Raw genomic sequence first — 23,777 nt, 5'->3', positions numbered from 1 at the left:
GATGGATCCCAAAAAGTTCTTCAGTTGTGATATCAAATATCAAGTCACATTGATGCTTCATGAAAACTGAATGTCTGCAGACTTCCTAGATATAACCAAACTATTAAAATTGTAGTTTCTTTTCTGAATTTAAAACTAATTGCTCATTATTAAATATCTCTGAGTATCTTAATTAAGCATACTTCCATATGTTTCTAATGAAAATATATCCTGGTCTTTCTTTTAAAGAAAGGAATATTGCTGGGTCTATGCTTCTCTCATGTCTCTTTTCTAGAGGCTTTTTGTTAGTGTGTAATTTTTTCCATTTCCAATACTTTCTAAAATAATGAAATCCATTAAAGTCAGAGAAAACATTATGCTGCACATAACAGAGTATCCTTTTTAACCAGAATTACTTTCTTTTTCCCTGAGGATGGGAAAAATATGCTGTGGTTAAACAGGAAAAAACTTCCTTAGTTTTTTCTTTCTTTTTAAATTCAGGCACACAGTAGCAGCTAAAATGATATATTTCGTATGTTTGCCTACAGTCCAATGAAAAAAAAAGCATCAGATCAAAACTGAACATTAATGATGAAAGAGTATCAGAACTGCCTTTTAAATTGTCTATTGACAGTGAAATTGTGTTAAGCCTGTACAAGCCTTAGCATTCAAGAGAGCTGGACTGAATTATGCCAAATAAGAAATGTCTCAGAAATTTGAAGGATAGAAGAGAACATTATAATGATCAATCCTGACCCTGTGTGCACAGTACAGGCTATACTATTTCAGTATATGAAATAGTCATATATATGAACAAATATATGACTATGGAATATTTTCAGACATATGAAAAGATATTTCTTGTACCAGAGATATTCTCATAGAAAATACTATATATAGGCATTGTTAAATAAATATTTGTATTTATACATATTTGCCTGTTGAGAAACCTTGCATTTATGTTGATAAACCTGTTTATTTTAAAAATAAATATGTCTATCACTTCCACATCATTCTCATCCAGCACTACTCATGTGGGCTGACCCAGCACAGCTCCACAAGCCTAAGAAAGCTGTAGGTACTTGCACTGATGTAGAGCAGTGAAATCAGTGTAGAGCACTGAAGTTTTGGATGATACATTAATTTACACTGAGTTGCAAAGTAAACTGCAATGGATGTGGAATTTGAGTGCAATCTAATTTGCACTGAGTGGCAAAGACAGTGAGTCTCAGTATACTGAAACTGAATACTGGGAAACCCCAGCATTTGGCAAAAGCAGAGGAAGTGTAAGTAGAAACTTATGCATGTGTAGCTTAACAAGGAAAACTTTAATTCCTGGATTATTCAGTATCTCAAAAGGAAAAACTGCTCTTTAATACAGGAGAAAATTTTGCTGCTGTTGAAATATTTGCTTCATGAATATGTGTGTAGTCAGTCCAGAAAAAAAAAAAAGTTGGAAATATGATGATTGAAATGCCAGGTGTAGACTAGACTCATTTTACATAATGCCATTCATTAAGGAATAAAACTATCATCATTGTCATCATCAACCCTAATTCCTACTCTGCTATGAACTTCACATTGATTTCTCACACAGAAGTTGTGAAATTGTGTTTGTACCACTGCGTTAATACTTAAGCCAGATCACACAATTTGTCACAGACTCTTCAGGTTTCTCTTCAGAAACAGTATAGAAATGGCCAGGTGTGGACAAAACCTGCTCAGGGATTATCACTGCACACTTGCCCAAACACCTTTTTACAATCTATCACTTCATGGTGCACAGGTTGAGGCAAGACATACTCTTACTGAAACAATTGCTGCTGCAAACCAGGTTTTGCAAGCAAAACAAACTCCAGAAACAAACTCCAAATATCCATGTTTTTTGCTCTGATGATCCCACCTTTGGGTGGCTGTGCTGGAGATTGCAGGAATTGGAATTACTATTGTAAGAATTCATCTAGTCAACTGAAGGGGCTGGGTGGGATAAAAGTAAACTGAATAGCCTTTTTTAACTGTGAACATTATGTTCTCTCTGAATTAAGTTCAGCAACTGATCACTGCAAGTGAGTAACAATTCCTGCTGATGAAAGGCATGTGTTATTGAAATATATATGATGAAAAAAAATTATTCCACATGATGTGGAGAGATGTGGTTTTTTTGATCTGTAAGTATGATAAACTGTCTAACTGATCCACAGTAAAGTAGAAAATTCTATCCTTGACTTAATTAATAGTCCAGGAAACTGGCTATACTCCATGGATCAACTCTCTAGTAAGCTGAAACACTAGTGAGCAGCAATTGTTACACTCTGTGAAAGATTTTAGTGTCCTGAAGGCTACTCAAAACTGAAGTCATGAGGGCAAAATTGTTGCTTAAGTCACAGAGTGGCCTCTAGTATCTTTTGAAAGTCTGGATTTAGTGATGGGAGGAGAAAGCAGTCAATGGGTCTTCCACAAGGGTGAATTACAAAGGTTACTCAGCTAAGATATTCTAACCTTCATATTTTAACAGTTCAGCTATTTTTCAGACAGTCCCACAGGATAAGAGAATCTGGCCTCAGAACTTGCAGCGATATTAAAATGACAAGGGTGGCTTTTTTGAACACTGAGGTATGGTATTGAAATACTGTATTTAGCTATATAAATATTACCTATAGCAGAGTTTTACATCTCTTAATATAGTCCTAAAATCAATAAGCAATTTATAAAGCTACTCACTGGGAAGAACAGGAAAACAGCTGTCATGCTTCATAAGTAGCAAAATAACAAATTTCAAAATACAATATTTAACAGAAAACATAGGTCAATACATTTAATTTATTAAATCCAAAACATTTCAAGAGCCAAATAATAAATAAGAAGGTACTCAAGTCAGGACCTGTGCAGTATATAGATTTTATCTATAAAAATAAATTCTATATTTATATTCTAATATAAATATTCTAATTCAATATATATTCTATATCTATAAATTCACATAATGTCAAAAAGTGAGAATGGATTCTATGACATTATTTTATATCCATAATTATTGTTATTATTTCTTTGAAAAAGAAGTAATATTCACTCACAAAATATATATTTTCATTTGAGTGAGGGTATCACTTTCTGAAGACTATATGTAAAAAATGCATGCAATCTACCTTGTTGTTGTTCACTATTATTATCCATGGGCTGAGCTGTGCATTCATAAGGAGAAAAAATGCAGATACATCAACATATGCACAACCTTTTTCATTTATGTTTCATCTATCTGGGATCAGACTGAAATTTTTCTGCAGCTATTGTTATTCAAAATACTACAACTACTACTACTGAGTAGAACACAGCCAGTTGAAGAAGAGTCAGCAGTGCCCTGGCAGTCAGGAGGACCCAGCCACGTCCTGGGGAGCATCAGGCACAGCTGGCTGAGGGAGGGAATTGGGGAATTGTCTCTCTCTGCACTTCTCCAGCCTCACCTCAAGTGCTGGGAGCAGTTTTAGGCACCACAATTGGAGGATTCAAAGCTATTGTAGTGTGTCCAAAAGACAGCTATGGAGATGGTGAGAGGTGTAGAGGGAAAGCTGTACAAGGAATGGTTGGAGTCACTTGTTCAGCCTGGAGGAGACTGAGGGGAGACCTCTCCCTGGTCTGCAGCTTCCTCTCGAGGGGAAGTGCAGGGGCAGGTCTGATCTCTTCTCTGGTGCCCAGTGACAGGATGCAAGGGAATGGCCTGAAGCTGCTGAGACAGGGAGGTTTAAGTTGGATTTTAGGAACTGGCTTTTCCCCTAGAGGGTGGTTGGGCACTGGAACAGCTCCCCAGGGAAGTGGTCACAGAACCAGTCCTGACAGAGTTCAAGAACTGTCTGGACAATGCTCTTAAGCACAGGATGTGATTCTGGAGGTATCCTGTGCAGGGCCAGGAGCTGGACTTTATTAACCTTATGGACCCTTTCCAACTCAGGATATAACATGACAATATTTCAAATAAAGAGAAACCCACACCTCTTTCACAAATGTGAGGCAGCTTAAAAAAAGAAAAAAAGCCACTTTGAAAACTTGTGTTTATCTTGCCAAGTGAGAACTTGGCAGTTAAAGTTGTGTCAAATTCTATCAAAGCATAATACAAATTAATGCAACATAATTCTTCAGTTCAAATCTGTTTTCAATGTGCTTATGTAAGCCAGCCTGAGAGGACCAACTATAGATGTGGAAAGGCAGCATTGGTTTCTATTCCAGCAGTTCCACATATCCAATTTGTCCTAAAATTGCTTACCTCAAACTGTATTGCCAAGTACAGAACTAGCAATGTTAGAAATTCAGAGCTATTTGCCTTATTTAAGATGGAATGAATATACAAAGAAAATCATATCTGAGGGATTTTTTTGGAATTCTGTATCTTCCTCAGGAATATTGTTGCACTTCCATTTCTGATCCTAGTTATAAATACAGGGGTAAAAACAAGGCATGAGGGAAATAACAGAGATATTTAGATAAACTATCTAAATATTTAATATCCTACAACAATACTATTCTTTGTTTTGGTTTTCATTTCAACAAAGTAATCATTTTTGAGTTTATCTTATGTGAATCTTTGCTAACCTCTGGTTTTAAAATAAGTCAGTCACTTCCTACATTTTATTCGTGGAGTCTGTTTGTGATTTTCCCAGAATATAGGTAAGGAAAACAAAGAGGCTACAACTTCTAATGCCAAAACGTTTGGAAAAAGCAACAAGTTTTCAGACACAAGATCTTTACTGCAGGTATCTCAGATGTTGCATTTCCACCTCAGATGTAGGACTGTGATCTCACAGCATGACAATTAGCATTTCAGTTAGATTAAGAGTATCCTAATGAGGAGGATAACCCAGATGTTTTACCCATTGAAGATCTGAAAGAATAGGAAGACCACCCATTTCTTCTGTAGAAAAGTGTCTGTAACTGCAACAAGGGACAGAATTTTAAAATATAGCTAAGATTAGGAAGATATTGATTTAATAGTTTAGAATAAACTTTTAGTTTCTGCTCTCTGACTTTCTACTGTGTTGACTTGAAACCTATAAATAACGAGAATACTGCAGATTGTCACAACCAGATGTGAATAATATACCACAATCATTCTGGTTGTAGCATGTGGGTAATGGGAATAAGGCTAGGCATGATGAGGTAGTACGATAAAATCGTGCCAGAGGAAATGTGTCACAATGGCACAGCCTTACCCAATTTCAGCACATTAATCTGTACCATCCTGAAGCCAGCTGCAGTGTTTTTTTAGAGGTTGCTTTGGCATTTTTTGGTTTGATTTTTTTTTTTAGGGAGATAGAGAGGGGACATAATGGAATTACTTTCTCCTTCTCCTTTCATCCTGCCCCATTGAAATTTTTTCAGAGGGTGCCCACAGAATATTCCGTTTCTCCTATAGGTCCAGCCATTGAGTCCTAAGAGCAAATCACTACAGGAACAGTTCAAATGGACTGCAGAATCATAATCAACCAGAAATTGGGCAAGGATTCATAAAAATCCAGAAAAAATACTTAATCATACTATTTTATGAATCAAAATGGAATATTCTACCCAAATATGATTAGTAACCACTGAGTCTAAAATCAGCTTTACTTCCCAAACAGTACAAACTCACCAGCATGCTTCTAACACCTCCAAGATAATTAACTGTGAACAGAAAGAAAGAAATAACATTTGAAAGGATCACTCTTCATGCATCTTCACTAGAGGGTTAATGTGAGCTTTTCCTAAGCTCTCATTCATACAAGAACCCTTGGGCTAAGTTTAGGAGTACAGCAAATGAAGTGAAAAGCCCAGTTTGGGCTGTGGTACGTGAACTTGTTCTGTCCTGATTCTGCAGTGAGGATGCAGTGAAAACAAAACTAATTCAGCTTCCCAAACTGCAAGTTGCCTCAAAATTTGGAAAAGATCACAAGAGACTCAGCCAACTGAAGCACTAAAATGTCAGAGGATATGTTCACAGAAGTCCCAAACACATGCTCTGAGGATATGCTGAACTTGAGCTTCCTCATGTGACATATAGCTCAGATCTTGTTCAAGATTGGCCTTAATGCATACAATTAATACAAATGGGATGTATAGTTAAGTAGAAAGGTCTTGTCCTTTCTCTTCCCCTCTTCCTATGGAATATCTTTCTAGGACTATTTGACTGACTTCTGAGAGACAAATTAATCTTAAAATTAAATAGAATACAATGCATTATTCATTAGATATTTCTGAATTCATTTTGCACTGATTTTAACGAATCAGGACAAATTCCACATATTCTTATATCATCAGTCATCATTAAAAAATCCTTAACCAAGGAAATCTATGCTTTTAACACAGACACCAAACACAAAAGAATATTCAATTTAGAAATGCTCAGCTTGGGAAAACAAAACCACACCACTTATTCAGTAGTCATGAATGATCTATTGTTCTGTTCAATTATGTCTCTCTCTTTCCTGATTATCCAAGGACAGAAGAAAGTTTCATCTGTTGTTAAACTCTGGAAAGCCTTAACAGTACATCAGAAATACAGTCTAGAAACTTAGCCACATAACTTTACCCCAGAATTTATCGCAGAAAAAAAGGTGATCAGGCTGTTAGCTGAAAAGGGTGTAGACAAGCAAGACAGAAAATAAAATCTATGGATAGTTGAGGATATTCTACTTTAGGAGTAATAATAAAAAAGCATTCTGTATTTACTTAGTATTATCTTAGATGGTGTCATTCTCAGCTCTGAGTGATAAACTGAGGGAGATTTGATACATGACTAAGCTGTGATGAAATAAAGTTAATATGTATCAACTGTCCTGTAATTAATGAATGCCTCTGAATCAAGTAATTTTGTCCTCAAATTAACAATGGTGCTGTGAAGTTAGTTGAATTTATATTTTCAGCAGGCTGTCAATGGGCACTTCTATGCCTTGAAATTTGGTAAAGCATTGGAAACTCTGTTCCTGAGCCCTGCATGTGTGATTTGAAAAGCTAAAGCCAAATATGCAGTTTGTTTAGTCAAATCCCAAACCAGGTAAATTGTCTACAGAAGGATTCACATCACCAATGCTACCTTAGAATAAATGATTTGAGCAACTGAACATTTGCCTGCAGTTGTTCTTCATCACAATAATTTACCACAATAATTTAATCAAGTACCTTTTCAAGACATACTTGTTTCAAGTAATGAAGATAAGCGTCTGTCCTAGAGAAAAAGTATATTTTAAAGTCACTGATAATGTATTAAGTTTTTAGTACTTATTGACATTCATCATAAAGAGGAATTTTGCCAAATTTTGGATGATGGCAGGTAAGACTTTTCAAAAAAGCATGTAATGGTTGCAGAAATATGTGCAAAGCTCTTTCACTTTCCTGTCCATTTTTTCCAATATTTGAAATATCAAAAAATACTGTTTCCAAGAATTTTTTGCAATGCCGAACACTATAATTTTCAAGAAATATTACTTATTCTTTAAAATCTCTAACTTCAAAACCCAGGACTTTAAAGAAAAATGTTGTACCTCAATTTATTAATATGGCAGTCATTGCTAAGACAGCTCATATGGATTTTTTTAATTAAATATTTATCTATGAGCAAAACTAAGCATTTTTTGGAGACTAAAATTGAAAGACAACAGCCATTTACTCTTTCAAAGAGTTCCTACTGTTTCTGACAATTGAGATAGGACAAGGCTTAACATTCCTAAACTATCTGTAAAATTGAAGTTAATTAACAGTATCTAGATAAACATTACAAAAGAATAAATGGCAGCAGCTTAAGGAAAAATTTGGTTTCATCAGCACACTAGAATTTTTGGAATGCATTTACACAGCACAATCAATAAAAGGAAAAAGGTTAATTTATCTAACTTAGTATCTCAAAGCACTTTAAATAAAACGCTTCACTTAAAAACTTCAGAGGTTGCTGATAAATAAGACTGCTTTTTAGTAAAGCATATAACAATTTATTACTAGTTTATCACTCAGAGCTGAGAATGACACCATCTAAGACAATGCTAAGTAAATAGAGAATGCTTTTTTATTATTACTCCTAAAGTAGAATGTCCTCAAATACCCACAGATTTTATTTTTTATCTTGCTTGTCTACACCCTTTTCAGCTAACAGCCTGATCACCTTTTTTTTCTTGAAGTTTTCATGTTAACAAGTCTTTTGGTAAAGCTTTCTGATACTGATATGGGGGGTTTGCTGTAGGGTAGATGAAGCCCTGTCTCACTACCCCAGCTATCTGCTCTTCTCTAAAACTTCCAGTCCCAATGTTTTTCTAGTGAGGACTCTTTCTTCTTCCAGTCATATAGACCTTATGTGGTCTTTTTTCCAGATGTTCTTTTCTTTAGCACTATATTGGATCTGGGCAGCTTTCTTTATCCCTTGGCTTCTTGCTTTAATATTCTGTCTCCAGGAAGTTCCACATATATGTACATCTCCATGACTCCTCTGGGAATAAAAGCATTTCAAAATCCTGGAGGGAAGGGCTAGGATAATAATTCTAACCCATCTGAAAGAAAGGAGTAGTACAAAAAATATGTTCCAAATACTCATTTATTGCACTGTCTCCAAATATTGTTAAAGGACAAAAAACTTCAGAACAAAACCCCATCTTTTTATTAATTTTAATTCCCTTAATCCTTAAGAAAACAGATTTAGTGCCTTTGACTCATGAAATAAGAAAATATCTTCAGGCTAAATCATGCTTGGATATCATCTGGATTTCCTAGGAACGGCAACCTGCAACACAGGAGACTGAAATTTCCATAGGAATTATTGGAAAAGATAATTATGTTGCCACTGAAATGACAGTAGTTATCTGACTTCACTACAGAATTATCAGTTGGGAAAAGCCAAAAGAGGGGAATGACTTATGATAGGAAAAATGATTTGATTCTCTTGTGATGCAAACAAGTCTAGTTTTCTTTAGAAAATCAGGTGTTCTGGAGCACTTTGCTATTTGATGACAAAATTCACATTCCCTATGACATATGAGATCCCACTGACCAATTTTAAATTTTGTGGGAACAGGGTGAGGAGTTGGGGCAGTCTAAAACCCATTAAGTTTTTGCAAGTTCCCCGAAAATCAGCATCTAAGAAATAGAAATACTCCACTGGTCCCTTAAAAAAGTAGAATAAAATCATTATCCAACTTACACAATTAGCAGGCAACTGGTCAATTAGCACATGCAAGCTAACAGGTCAACAAGCACCTGCAGAAACAATCAGACCTCTGCTGCTTTTGGCCTACCTAGGGAGTCAAGGAAGTATTTAATGAATAAAAAGAGTTGAAGAAATACTGTTGAAGGTTATATGAGAGGGAGATAGTTGCTGTAAGGGAGACTTCAGTGCCTGGGATACCCTTATGTGTGCTGCAGTAGGAAAACATTAGGGATGAAGAAAGGTGAGTACAACTTTGGAAGAATCAAGTAATTTATTAAGATGTGAAGATACTAAAAAAAGCTATTAATAAAGAAAAGAACATCTCAGACTACTTCAGCAGAGGAAAGAACAGGAAAAAACAAGGGACATGCTATAAGGATATAGGAGTCTAGAATATATCTTTCATTTTGCAAGTTTATCTTCCTCAATGATGGCCTGCTAGTGAAGCCATCTTTAAAAAAAGGTCTTTGTTAATATTTCTTATTGCCAGTGGCACGCTACTCAAAGGCATTTCAGTCTCATGAGGCAAAACAATGGATAGTTCAAAGGAAGTTTTATTCTCACATATAGGTTGAATGATTCTACTGGGAAAGAAATTATGAGATTTAGCAAGACTTAAATACTAAAGCATCCCAGGAACTTGCTGAAAGTTTTTTGTAAAATTTCAAATGAATCCAGGTTTTTCAAATTGAATAGATTATTAGCACATTATTGGTGGTCCAATAAACCCAACAAAAACATCCCTCAATGAAATAAGAGGCCTTGTCTTTCCAAAAAGAAATAGTTTAATTATAGAAGGACTTGGTTTAAAGACAAGTGTTATGAGTACTATAACTTCTATAAGCATCGTATCAGATCTCTGCATTTCACCATCCAAGCTAGATAGCAGACAGAAATCGTGAGGTCTTTATTTGGATTAATCTTCTACATTTTCAGCAGGTGTGAGGTCTTTATGAGGTTTAAAACTCAGTAGAGGTTAAGGTTAGGAACTGATGGGTTAAAAACAAACCTTGTCCAGTCAACAGCATTAAGGTCAAGAAGGCTTTCAAATCCAATTATGGAACTTGCTCTCTATGGACGATCTACCTCCATCCTCTAGTGCTCTGAAATGCCTTTTTAAGTCTGTAAACCATCCTGTAGTGAGTATCAGCATTGTTACAATCCCTGTGAAACCAACTGCAGGACTCTGAGATGCCAACAGAAACCCATTCTCATCCTGTGCTACTGTAATGCATCTGCAGCCATAATTATGAGGCACATGTGGATGCTGTTAACAGCTAACCTCTGCCATCAAAATCACAATGACTGGCAAGAGGAGACCTTACAGAATGAAGGACCAAATGCTTATGAAGCAAAACCACCGAGACAAAATTTGCACAGAAATCAACACGTAAAGAAACATGTTGAGAAAAGTTAAATGCAGAGGGCAAACCACTCCACCAAGGCTGAAGCAGGACTACAGTCCTGCATAGAATGTATGACTAATTCAGAAAAACTCTGAAGCACCTTTTCATCATAGATTAGAAACCTACTTTCTGCATGTTAATTTACCGTATACAACATTTAAAATATAAAACACGCTAAGACATGACAAGTTTGACTCTCAGATATTCCCCATGGGTCCTGCAACACTCCCATGCAATGGTATCAGATATCAGTTCATGTCAATATGTCTGTTACCTTTCAGCAATCCCAAAGTAAAGCATTTCTATGTTGCTATCAAATTCACAGCACACTACAGGAACTGTTTCACAAGAGTGTATAAACATTATTTTCAAATCTCCATGCTGTAAGTTTTTTGTTTTGTTTTGCTTTTAAATTAAGAGTTCAAGTAGTTTTCAACAGCACAGAGATCTAATTTTACAGCTCAAGGATTTTAGTGTCATTACACATTAAAGCAGTAAATGTGAAACCACAAAAAAAAAGAAAACAAAATCCATTAACCTGATATTATGAAGTAATCTGTTACATTTCCTAAGAAAGGGGTTGTTCCATGTCAAGAAAATTCCAGAGACCACATATAGCACTTGTAAAATTTGTTTCACAATTCTAAATGACATGTACCCACACATATTACAGTGCTCTATAAAAGTCTCAAAGAAGCATCTTCTGAAAATACCATTTTCCTTATGACAAAGGAGCACAGTAAGTTGTAATTCTCAAGATTTTCCATAAGTGTTTAATCAAAGAATAAAATGGAAAGTAAAATTATACACATAAATCAAAAATTTCAGAGTTTTCAAGTTGCTTTGTAATGCCTGGGGTATGGGCAAAATAGAACAACTTTTGTAATGACTGATTTTAATCAATCACACTACAGGGATGGCTTCAAAGGATCTGTGCCTTAGATTTTGATCTTGCAAACAAACCCCAATTTCACTTTTAATCAATGAAGCAATTTGTATAATTAAAAGTACACACACAAGATCAAATACTTTTAGAACCATAATTTTAGGATACATTCTGTAAGACCACTTTGTGTGCAGTGGAAATAACTTAACAATAACTGCCTCTTGGCCAAGGAGTAGCTGAGCAATGGCAGGCAGCTGTGAGTGACTCACCTATTTCAGTACAACAGCACATCAATTTAGTTTAAACTGTTCTGAAAGCTGCTTAACCTAAGCATGTCATGTTTAATCTTAATCAGGATATTGTGCATGGAAGCAGGTGCAGAGCACATCAGTCATTACTGTGGTCTAGAGATAGTTGTGTCCAGCAGCACTGGGAGCCACTTACACTGCTCAGGTCACTGTTCAAATGACTGCACCTCCATCCTCTTCTTTCAGACCATTATTGGATCAAAGACACAATACTTACCAATAATATCTTCACTTATACTTTATCAAGGCAATGGTGCTGCAGCTTGTAAACTCTGCAGTAAGTCATTCTCAGCCAAAGGGTTTTATCCTTGCACGTGTAACATGCTAGACCTATCATCAGACATCATCCCAAATCCATCTTACCTACTTTTATTGAAATGTGAGGACTCTGGTTTCAGCTGACTGTTATCCTCCCTCTAAACTCAAGACAGAAATACACTTCCAGGTGAAACACAATAACCAAATCAATCACCTCTTTCACAGAGAAAAGTCAGGAGCAAGGAATATCGTGCCAACTTTTTAGTCACAAAAGTTTAAGGGAGGTTTTCTCTTGTATTTAGTGAAATAAGGCCTCTGTTCTATTTTTTTATCAATTGTTCTGTTTTAGTAATAAAGGTTTCATGTATTTAGCAGCAGAATTTAAGGACAAAATACTGCATTCAGAGCTGTTGTTGGAGAACAACTCTTTACTGTAACTTTGTCTTCTAAATGTGAAGCATTTTATTCAGAAGAATTCAAGTCTTCTAGATATTAAATAACCCACGGCAGTGCTTGAGTGTTAACCCACAGAAGCTGCAGTCACTCAACAAGGAATACTACGGAATCAGTGAAGTGCTTGGGACTGTTTACAGCCTGCTTATGAGCTATAATAAGTGCTGAACCTGCTGAATACTTCAACACCTTCTCAGTAGTGTGTTTAGAAATGACTACAATCCCAGATGCTTGTGCAACCTGAAAATATGCAGGAGGACATGGCCATGCCTAAGATAAGCAGAGAAGAGAGAATAATGACTTACTGCATGTAAACACAGGCACGTAAAGACAAGACATTTTTTCAGCAACAACATTAATAAGAACAAGATCTCTAAGACAGCTTACGTCTTTCTGGGCTCCCAGACAGCACATATTTTCAAGCTTTGCATCATACCATTCTCAATCAACTGAGATGAAATATTTAATATATAAAGGAATGGGTTTATTTTCCCTTACTCTTGGCTTTTACCACACACCCACAGGAGAGCACTTAGCTTAATCATAAATAAAGAGTTGCAGGAGCTCTTGGAATTGAGCAACACTTGCTAACCTTTAGCTTTCTGGATGAAAAATGACCTTCAGCGATGACCCCAGTGAATAGTGCTATCTAGAATAATTCCCTCACATCAAGAAACCTATTATTTTGCTATTATTAAGTTTTAGTAACACTGCTGGGAGAAACCATCTGTTAAAAGAGAAAAGAGAAACAAGGTACTAACCCTTAGGTATGTGGGGACTGTTGTTTTCTGCAATCAGTTTAAGGCACTTTTCATTCACTTTGTACCACTTCCTTTCAGCAGTGTCAGGAAGATCAGAATAAGAAAAGACCAACATCCTTGTGATGTTTATTGCACATCAACAAATAAAAGATATATTTACAGCTGCATTCACCATTTTACTAGGCCTATTAAACAACTGTGTTGTAAGAAAAAGCTTATAAAGCGAACTTAGCAACAGTAAAAACCCCATTGTTTGACTCCCCACAGAAGCTTCAATTGCTTCACAGTATGAAGTCAGGAATCCTTTAGATGAAAATAAACACAGGAGAAGTAGAGAACAGACACATTAAGGATGTTAAGGAGTTAAATCTTCTTTCACTGAATGCCTATCTTCCAAGCACTGGTCCCTTGGTTTTGAGAATTTTTTTTTTTTGGGGGGGTGGGGGAACTTCCCATCATCATGCTAGAAAGATCTGGTTTAGAATATTCTATATTTGTATGTAAATATACTTTTTGGGATTTAAAAAAAAAAAATAGAAAGAGAAGTTAAACTGCAAATGCTGAACAAGAAAATCTCCTAAAACCTGAAATTCTTCACTACTTATGAAGTAAAAATGCTAGCAACATGATTTTACAAGGATCATAAACAAGACTTTTCTTACCTGTTCCTGCCAAATCACAGTCTGAAAAGTACTGTATATTGCCTGTCATCAAATTCTTATAAATAATGAACATCTTCTGCTCAGGCCAAAGACATATGAGACATTGTCAGTGATATTTTTGTCTTTCTCCCATTTTTGGCTAGTAGATATTTTTTGGTTAAGTTTAGAGATTTTTTTATTTTTCATTAATGACATTTTTGCCCTTTAATTATTTTTCTGTATTTTGACATTAAATATTCATAAATATAATTTGAACTATATTGCAAGAGATCACACAAAGCAGACAAGTCTCATGTTTGTCACGTAATATTCCTTGACTGCAAAGTTTCCTTCACAATTAGGTTTCCGATATGAAAATTCAACCAAGAATGGTTATATAACTTTTGAATGTTTCATGTCTATGGCAAACTAGTCTTTGCCATTGGACCATTACAGAATTTCTTTGTGATGACTTTTTAACATGAAGAAGTTATCAAAACCAGTTTTTAATCCATTCCTTGGTACTGGAGGTCTAAGTACAATAAGCCAATCAGTAAGAGGCATGTGAGTTACAGAAAGTGTTGTGGCACTTTGCTTCTCCATGGAAAGCAAAGAGAACATGATGGAGTATTGCTGCTTCCTGGTACACAGAATTGATTCTGTTATGGTGGAGTTTAGGAGGTAAAAAGTTGGCACTTCTACAGGGCAAATGATGTTTCAGTCTGAAACACAGCACTGCATTCAGGAACAAATCTTAGGTCATTACAAGTAACTGGAAGACTCTTGTTGACTTTTAATAAGAGTTGAGCAGATTCTGATTGACAGAAGAGGCAATAAAGCACACCAAGTACTCTAGCGAGGTAGCAAGACATGACATAAACAGCTGCCAATTCTCTGCTTTCACCTGAGACTAATAAAAAGTAATTTAAAGATGAGTTTCAAATTTTGTTTCACCAAAAATTATTTCTCAGCTACATAAGCAACTCAAGTTTTGCAGCTATTGGCTGCAGACACAGCCTGGGTGTCATGCCAGGACCAAGATGTTTGGCAGGCATCCCTTTGACAACTTTGTGGTTGCAGACCTCCTGTACAAACTTGCACAGAAACTGTAAAAGGAACCTTTGACATGCCATTACATTCTGGAGGTCCTGCACATTGCAGGTAAAATAAGAACCAGTAGACTAGAAGAGGAAAAAGATTCGTCACTATGATTACATATTCACCAAGAGCAGTGCAGCTAACAGTGTATTTTGATCCTTGATTGTAATATCTGCTGCAATTTACGAATCCTTGGAAGAGATCTAGCATCAAAATGTCACCCAGAAACTCTGAGACAAACCAGAGAAACCACTCCTTGTGTTTGTAATATTGTGTCTTAAAAAAGGGGAAAAAAAAACCCACCAAACAAAATTTATCTCAAAATACTTTTGCTTGGGTGATTTTTATAGGCATGAAAATCATCATAGGGTAAGAAAAAACTGAATACATAATGATACATTCCTGCTTTACATTGTTTCGAAAGGAAAAAAACCTACTCTTTAGACTGCTATAAAAGTTTGCCAAAGGGATGCAGCAAGAGTGAAAGCATATCAATTTATATCTTAAACTAACAGAAGATGCTTAGAGGAGAAGCATGTTGAAGTCAGCTTTCAATTGAAGTTGTTAAAAAGGAGAAATCTCTCTTCCAAAATAAGAATTTGTAGCCTTGAGGGTGATAAGAACCAAGATCAAGAGAAAAAGGAATTTGTCAATGTGAGATGATAAAAGTGGAGAAACCACAGGTCGGTAATATTTGGTTTTAAAACTGTGCTCTGAGAGAATCATGATGGTTTCTGTTGTTTTAATGTATACAGTAAACTCAGTAGATTCAGTTCCTCAAACTGAATCTTGGTGATGACAATTTAAAATTTTCACCAATTTAAAGATGGAGTTTATTTAAAAAACTGCTCAACTATTGTTTCTTCAAAATTAGTTAAGTCCTTTCTTAACAGGAGTTTGAAATTATGGCTAAAGTAAACTACAGATTTTTTTATAATGCAATATTTTCATTCTTTTTCTCTTTCAACATGTTCTTTCATGTATGATTCTGAATCCTTAACTGATTTAAATAAATGCCAAACATTAACTAACCAACACAAAACATTTTAAATAGTATACTCAAGAGGGCTTTCCCCCCCCCGCCGTAGAACAAAGATTATTATCTTTATCCCTACAGGCTATGAATTTCTTCAAGAAATGATGATTTTTGTAATTAACACTGTCTGCATGCTACAACTTCATCATATTTGTCTGGCTACGTGAAGAAAACCAGGGCAGCAGTTTTAATAATATGTAGTATTTCCACTGCACACTTTTAGAATATTTATTGACCAAAAGTTTCTCAACAGGCCTGACACAGATGCTCACCCTTGCACACTATCCTCTAAATCATGTAAATAGCATTAATTCTGTTTTCATTTAAGTAAAAAAATAACGCCTGCCTTCAGTGAAATAATGATGAGTACGATATCTGATGAAGAGTTTTAAATAGCAGATGGTGTTATCACTTTGAAAGCAGGGAGTTAGCTGCAGAGAAGCAGCAACATGCAGGATATTCTGGTCTTGCACCTTCAGATGGTACTTAGCTGTTTAAAGCAAGAACAGGAAAGTGATTGATGTTAGGCAGCAAACTGTCTGCTCCTTGCATCCCTGGCACTGGAGCTCATCGCTTCAGAGCTCTGCTACAGCAATACTCACAGTAGCCTTTGTCAACAAAATGCAGTTCTGAAAGGAACTAGCATGAATTCTCTGCCAAAAAAATTCCTGTCTCAGTGGACAAGCCACTCCAAGATTACTTGTAAGCACTCTTAACTTCCTAGCAGTAATCCCTTGTGATATGGACGGATAATAAACCTAAATTTTGTCCTAACTCTTGGTAAACAATCAGCTGCCTGTCCAGTGGGAGATGCAAAAGCTCTCCCCTCTGCCTCATAAGTGGCCTAGAGAGAGATACTTGTGCATTTTCTCCTGAGATGTTTCCAAGCTGGCATTGAGTTCCATGTGGCCTCGACAATTATGACATTATTTGTCACGTGTTTTTTCCAAACACTCAGAGTTCTGATTATCAGCCCTTATGCCCTGGCACATTCAGATGTGGAGCCATAATAAAGGGCCTTAGCTCCTAAACCCTTGGGATTATACTACTCTTTAATTCAAAGTAACAAATATAAAAACTTCAATCTGTTGTATATCTATATACAGACTTATTTTACAGGTACATATACATATATCTATTTATGTGTGTATATACATATACAATATCCCCTATATTTTTTATACATAGACTTCTCTGGACTATAGGTAAGAAAAGACCACATGAGAAGTCCTTATACTGGTAAAAATTCAAGGTGATTTATAGCTAGCATTAATTAACATCTTTATTGATTTTGAATTTGCTTTGGTAGGAAAACTGGTCTTTCCGCATCATTCAAAACCAGTAAAAGCTGTTAAAAATAGAAAACACAATTTTCACACATGAAATTGAATCAGTCATGATTCAGTTATGGGTTATATGTCTAGTCATTAAATAGTCACAATTTATGCAACCAGGTGATTCCTACTTGAAAATACTACACTTGTATTAAATATATTTGCTTACTTTAGATTTCAGAAACGTCAGTCTAAAAATTCTCTACATTTTTGTTACTCAATGCAGTTGTTAGCCTCTGAGTAAATTTTACTGCCCTCTAGCTAGAGAACAGAGTAAAATATCATGGATAAGCATGGTGAAACTCTTAGTCTTAATTACAATAAATTCTAAATTACAAATACCAAGGAAGTTAAGGTAGGTGTGCTGAAACTCTGGTTTTTATTCCCTGCAAATGGCAATAAAACATTTCTTCTGCTGTAACAGACCTCAGCAGCCCTCAAAGATGATTAGTCAGCCCTAAAAAACCTAAATTCTTCTACATTAATTGTTTTATATTACACATTTTACATATTAAAATCTGAATATGAACATGGAGAGTATCAATTTTTTGTCTGCAATATTTCTGCTCTCCCCTCCTAGCTGTCTGCTGCTATTGTTCCCAATATTTGTGCTCTGAGAAAAAAAATTTTAACCCACATGATTTTCTTCTAAGTTCAGTCTGCTCCTTCTGCCTGCTGCAGCTAGACTCTACTGTAGAAATTTTCAAGCAGTTCCAACAACAGATAAAATAGACATATTTCAATGGGTAAGGCAGGCACAACTGCTTCTTAACCATACCTTTTCCAGAACAGAGCAGTGTCCAGTGCATAGCTACACAACCTGAGGTCAGGTAATACCAAAATCCCTCAAGTCCCTCCGGAGAACGTAGTGGGGAAAACACAAAAAAAGATCTCAAAATGTGCAAATTACTGCATGTAACTGCACCAGATCCCACTGCTGAAACAAAATTGTACAGACCACTCTAAAGGCTCAACATCTCATTTTCATACTGTATTACCTTTGTTCTTCACCATATTCATGAACTAGGAAAAGAGAAATTCCAAAACCAATTAGAAATACAAACCAAACTATGTATAATGCCTGAATTATACAATTACATCCTTCATGGGCTTTCAGGCCTACATGCTTGTAGTGTAGCTCTGTTGGGCTTATATAAATATATCCCCCCTGTCCTCTGGAAACTCAATCCATTTCAATCTGTAATGTAAATAGTTTCTTTTTAACACGCAGTGTGTGCTGATTTCACCTTAATTATATATTTCCCATTGCGAGAACTCCAACTGTGGGATACTGGGAAAGAATTTAACCAGCAGCCTATAAAGAATAGGGGCTGAAGCTTGGCTTCCATTAACACCTCATTAGCCACAGTCTCTACTGTACGTAAAATGAGCTAATGATTTTTAAATGAAGTTGTAAAACTATAACTTAATAATGTAGAAATCTATTTCTCTGTAGTATTAAGGAAGCTATAACACATTTTTATCTCTACAAATCAACATGAAGCTATTGGAGTACATAGATCTTGGCTGGTCATCTTCAACTAGTGACATTTAGTGCAATCATAACACTAATAGCACAAGTGGTATTAATTGCAGTATAAATTTTCTAATAGACACATGATGACAGTTTGAGGAAAACACCTTCAAATTCTGGATATAAACCTATCTCAACTACCTAAAAATAAAGTTAGAATCATAGAATGGCTGCTAGATGGTTATAGGATCAATTATAATCTCATAAAGGAATGGCAAAATTCACTGTGGCAAAATTGCAAATGGCAAAATTACTGTGAATAAAGACCACCATCTACCTTAGGAAAAATCACCATTACAGTTTGCATTGACTTGACACGTTTAACAGTAGTTCATGAATGCAGGATTTTCATTAACTCCCACTGAAGCAGAGTAAATGGCCGTAGAGTCAAACAGGGGTTGCACAATACATCCCTTAATTGGCAGGGGGATTGTGGTATTCCTATCCATCAGGCGACCCCTCTGCAAGGGTTAGGACCTGATCTTGTTGCTGTGGGTTTGCAGACATGTGTGCACTGCAGGTGAAGGGCTGGTGTGCTGGGAGTGCAAAAGGTTCCCATTCACTGTCAGATCACTACCTCACTTTCACTGAGCACCACTTTTAAAGTGATTTAAAGAGATAATTTGGGAATTTATAAAAATCAAAGGAGTCTCTCTTTGTAATTTGTGGAAGCATTATCTTGACTCTTAAAGGAAACAAGATTTTAAAATGGGCTAGTTTAAAATACCCTTCCATAACAAAAAGAAATCTGATTTCCATAACCTCATCATACTCATCACAGTAGCTTTTAACTTTCCAGTCAGCACTAGCCTATCTTGCAATGGTCTGAATCCCAATTAGCCACTCATATCCACAGCTCCAAAGGGAGGCGGTGAGCAGGCTTGCTTACTTCCATTTGTCAAGCTCTTTGCAGTGAAATCTTTAACTGAGGCTACAATTACTTCACATTGGAAACTTTCACATAGGGGCTTCATCATCTGTCCCACAACAACTCACAGGACAGGCTGAAGCAACTTTATACAAAGGGTGCATGACCACCTCTTTATAACCACCCCACACCTCTCTGGTGCCCACAGCAGCCTTTCTCTGGAGCAAAGGCAATTAAGATGAGGGACCCTCCTGCTGTTCCTGTTTGATTAGCAAGGACAGCAGCGACATTTGCTCATTGTCTTCATGCGTGGTCGCGACATTCTTTTGGCTGGGAGGATTGCAGGAGCTGTTCCCAGGGTGGCAGGCAGGTATGCCATTTCCAACCCTTGCTGGGGATATGTGGTCAGGCACACCCTGACTGCAACACTGCTTGTAAAATCAGTCCCACTTCCTAAGTGGGAAAAATGTGACAGAGTATTGTACAAGGTGAAATATAAGATGGTGATGTGTGTGACCATGGTAGGGAATTTATGAGGACAGATCTTTCTGTGTCGTTCTTTCTGTGTCATTGGATCTGAGGGAATTGCCATCAGGCAGGGAGGGTTTGGCCCTCTGTGAGAAATGGCCGTTTTAAAATCTCTTTGAAGATATCAGAGTTATGATGTGTTATGGCCAAATTACTGGCTGACTGCTGAAAAGAGAAGTAGTGTGCAGTGAAATGCACACTGGTTCCAACCATCGGAAGGCAATTACTTCTACAAGTGAGCAGAGAAGCAGTTAATAGTCAAAGCACCATAGTGGGGAGCTTGCCAAAACTGCCAGCTAAGCCCAAGTTCTGAACCAACATAACATTAGGGCTATTTGTCTCATTTACTGTGCATTTCTCACCTCTCTTACCCCATCACAAGCAAACAAATATCAACAATAATTATAGCCCTAGTAGTTACATCTAGAAATAAATCAATATTCAAATGCTCATTTTCAACAGTAAGAGATGTGAAAGGATTATCCTATCAGTATTTGGCACTCACTCTGACTGTACTCTGAAACTAGAGGTTAAAATAAAAATGGTTTATATATTAAAATAGGTCATATAATTTATTTCATTTAGAGCAATTCATTGTTTACTTACAAGATAGTTTTTCATGACAAATACTTCTTTCTCCAAAACATTTCACTGCCCTATAAAAGCAAACCCCATTTCTTATAGCTTCCTAGCAAGACATTCAGACCAATTATCCTATTCAGCTGCTCCCTTCCTCATAATTGGTAATTTAGCTTGCTATATAAAACACAATTAAACCTTGTTTAGAGTAAAGCTGTAGACACATGGAGCTCTAGCTGCTGCTAATTCTTAAATCTTAGCCATTCTTAAAATAGATATTCTAATGTATTTCACACTGATGCAGCTTAGTTATCACTTGCATAACCACTGAAATGTTCTTGAGTAAGTTGGAATTTGCTCATTCCCAACTATGTCAGCAAAAAGGTATTTTCTATTCATCTGTGCATAAGAGGTAATACCAAAACATTATTGTTTGGCCAATCATCAGTTTATCTTGCACTTACATTTTTCTTTTCCTACTGCAATGATTCTCTGTCATACCTATCTAAGTATATGATCTACAAATGTATGTCCTGTTGCAGAAAACTGAAATGCCATGCCTGTGCCCAGGTATTTTTTTTTAGATATGCAGGATTAAACCCAAATCATAGAGAAGAGTTTAAATCACATGCAATCCAGAACAGAACAGGGACACTGAAGGAGCTAAGGAAGAATGGTTCAGCCTTCAGGTAACTGAGACTTAAATAATTTTAAACAAAAATAAAAGTTATAAGTATTATACATAAATATGTCAGAAAAAAATAACATTTTTTCTTTGGGTAACAGTTAAACTGCAAGCAGACTTACATTGGCAGTTACTCATTTTAATTATAGTGTGATGACACTTGCTAGTTTAGAAAATGAATCATATGGTTGTACAGGAATTCAGTCTTTTTGCCTTAGCTATATTTGTAGACAGATAGAATCCTAAAAGTGAAACAGACATTTAATTGTTCAAGGGTTACATGATGCACATTTATTAAGCAATAATTTCAGGTTATCTTCTCTATTTCTTTCCCTCTTATTAAGAGACCTTATTAACAGCCTTCTTACAGCATGGAGAGAAAGGGAGAATGACATGCAAATCTAACAGACTTTCAGGTAGAGGAATGTTTCAGTAGTCTAAAATCATCACTGCAAGTACCTTAAATCTTCCAGAATTCAGTAAACTTAATCTAGGATGCAGTTTAGTACAAGGAAACAATTCACAAGATTTCTGAACAGGAACATTTTACTCTACCAAAGGACCACAATTTAATCCCAATGCAATACATTCAGTGAAGTCACTGAACTTGCATTAGCATAAAGTCTTTAAAAACCTGACACACTGACCTACCTTTATGTGACAGACGTAACCTTGGTTGCCTCGTCTCTGCTGTGTGACATCCAGCCGGTAACTCTAGTAACAAGCCATATAGTGCCAGCATTAGAAGGTCCTGGGCAGATGCCATCCTGCCCAAGAGAAATTTCTTGCTCTCTTCACTGAACTGCTGCTGTTTGTTTGCTGTTTTGGTGGGAGGCTTTTAAGGCTCCAACTTCCACTTCTACTTAGCCAGTGCAGTTAATCTCTCTCTTTGGTCAGTTTGTGGGGTATCTCTGTGGGAAATTCAGCGTTCATCAGAGCAGCACACAGCCTCAGCTAGCCATTTGTCAAGCTGTGCAAATGTCATGTAAAAATATTCCCTCCCTAGGACAATTGTTTATAAAGTGCGAGGACATTCCAAGGCGTTACTCTGCAGTGTTGTGTCTTGAGCTGTCTTTAGTAACTCTGCCAGTGGATTCAGGAAGAAGCTGTATTTTCAGTCCCTCCTGCAAGGCAATTCATTCAGAGAAGGAGGGAGGGGAGGGAAAAAAAAAAAAAAGGAAAAAAAGCAGAAAGCACCCTCCTCCTTGGTGCTCTTCAGAACTCAGCCCCTTGCTCTGACTTGCCAAACAGCTAGTTTTAATTCACCTTTCACCTTTGCTAATTAAAAACAAGAAGTGCCATTCCCTCCTGGAGTTGCAGGATCCACCCAGCGGGAAGCCGGGCTGTCAGGCTGCTGTATTCACTGAGAAAGTTCAGGGAGGGTTTAGGCAATGTGCACTACTAGCTGCTTCTAGGAAGCGTTTTAATCCACGTGCCGTGCACTGACTCCTCAATTGCTTTGTGGTTTCACCTTGTAAAGCGCCGGGAGAAGGGTCAGAATTCCTCCTGTCCCTCCCTTTCAAAAAGTCATTTCAGCTTTTGTTCCCAGCTCAGTTTTAGAGGAGGATCAACCCTTGCATTAACCATTTAAGTACATTATCACTTAGCATCGTTAAACAGCATGCTCCTAAGTGGATCAGGGTAGAAAGATTCTACTTGTATATACTTTCTCCCGTTAAAGAAAAAGGATTTGCTCTAATTTCTTTTGTTTTTTTTTTTTTACCCTTATGTGCTTTTACACAGTAGCTTCTCACCTTCATATTTTAAATGTCTGTAAGTCTGGAACCTTAGGTCATTTATATATGTCAGTAAAATTATTTCTCTGGTTAGATGCCTGTAGGATTGGGCAGTATTTAAAAAAAATATAAAAGCCTGATCAAAGCACTGTGATGATTAACAGCATCAGATTTAAAAGTGCCAAGCAGCTACCTCTTACACTGCTAACAAGTATCAGAAAACTTCATCTCTTTTTTTGCATGTGTAACTTAAAAATGGCAAGAACTAGATTTTTATAAATCAAACGTACAGATGTCTGGAATAATTAAGAAATAACATTCTCTGTAATTAAGATCTCATGCATATAATCATTTAAGATTATGCAAGGTGCATTTTAGATGTTAACAACTGCACTTTTTTAATAGGATGAAGCATTAAAGTCATGTTAAGTCTTTATACTTCTCATTGTTTTTTAGAGAAAAAGAATCACAAAGAAGGGAAAATGAAAACTACTATATGCATTTGACAATAATGCACTCAAAAAAAATTG

The 23,777-nt window shown here is 36.4% G+C and overlaps 1 protein-coding gene across 1 annotated transcript in view; it reads right to left on the bottom strand.

Moving 5' to 3' along the window:
* The window catches only part of SEMA3E (semaphorin 3E), a 126,458-nt gene extending 103,492 nt beyond the window's left edge, over positions 1–22,966 (bottom strand). Inside the window, exon 1 of the mRNA XM_085083367.1 lies at positions 22,163–22,966. Coding sequence (XP_084939493.1) covers positions 22,163–22,277 — 115 coding nt within the window. The 5' untranslated portion in view covers positions 22,278–22,966. The remainder of the gene's footprint in view (positions 1–22,162) is intronic.
* Between the last annotated feature and the right edge of the window lie 811 nt (positions 22,967–23,777).

This window comes from Lichenostomus cassidix, chromosome 1Aa, assembly GCF_008360975.1.
Source record: "Lichenostomus cassidix isolate B80296 chromosome 1Aa, HeHo_3.0, whole genome shotgun sequence".
Taxonomy (NCBI): Eukaryota; Metazoa; Chordata; class Aves; order Passeriformes; family Meliphagidae; genus Lichenostomus; species Lichenostomus cassidix.
This window is presented reverse-complemented; position numbering and strand designations above follow the sequence as displayed.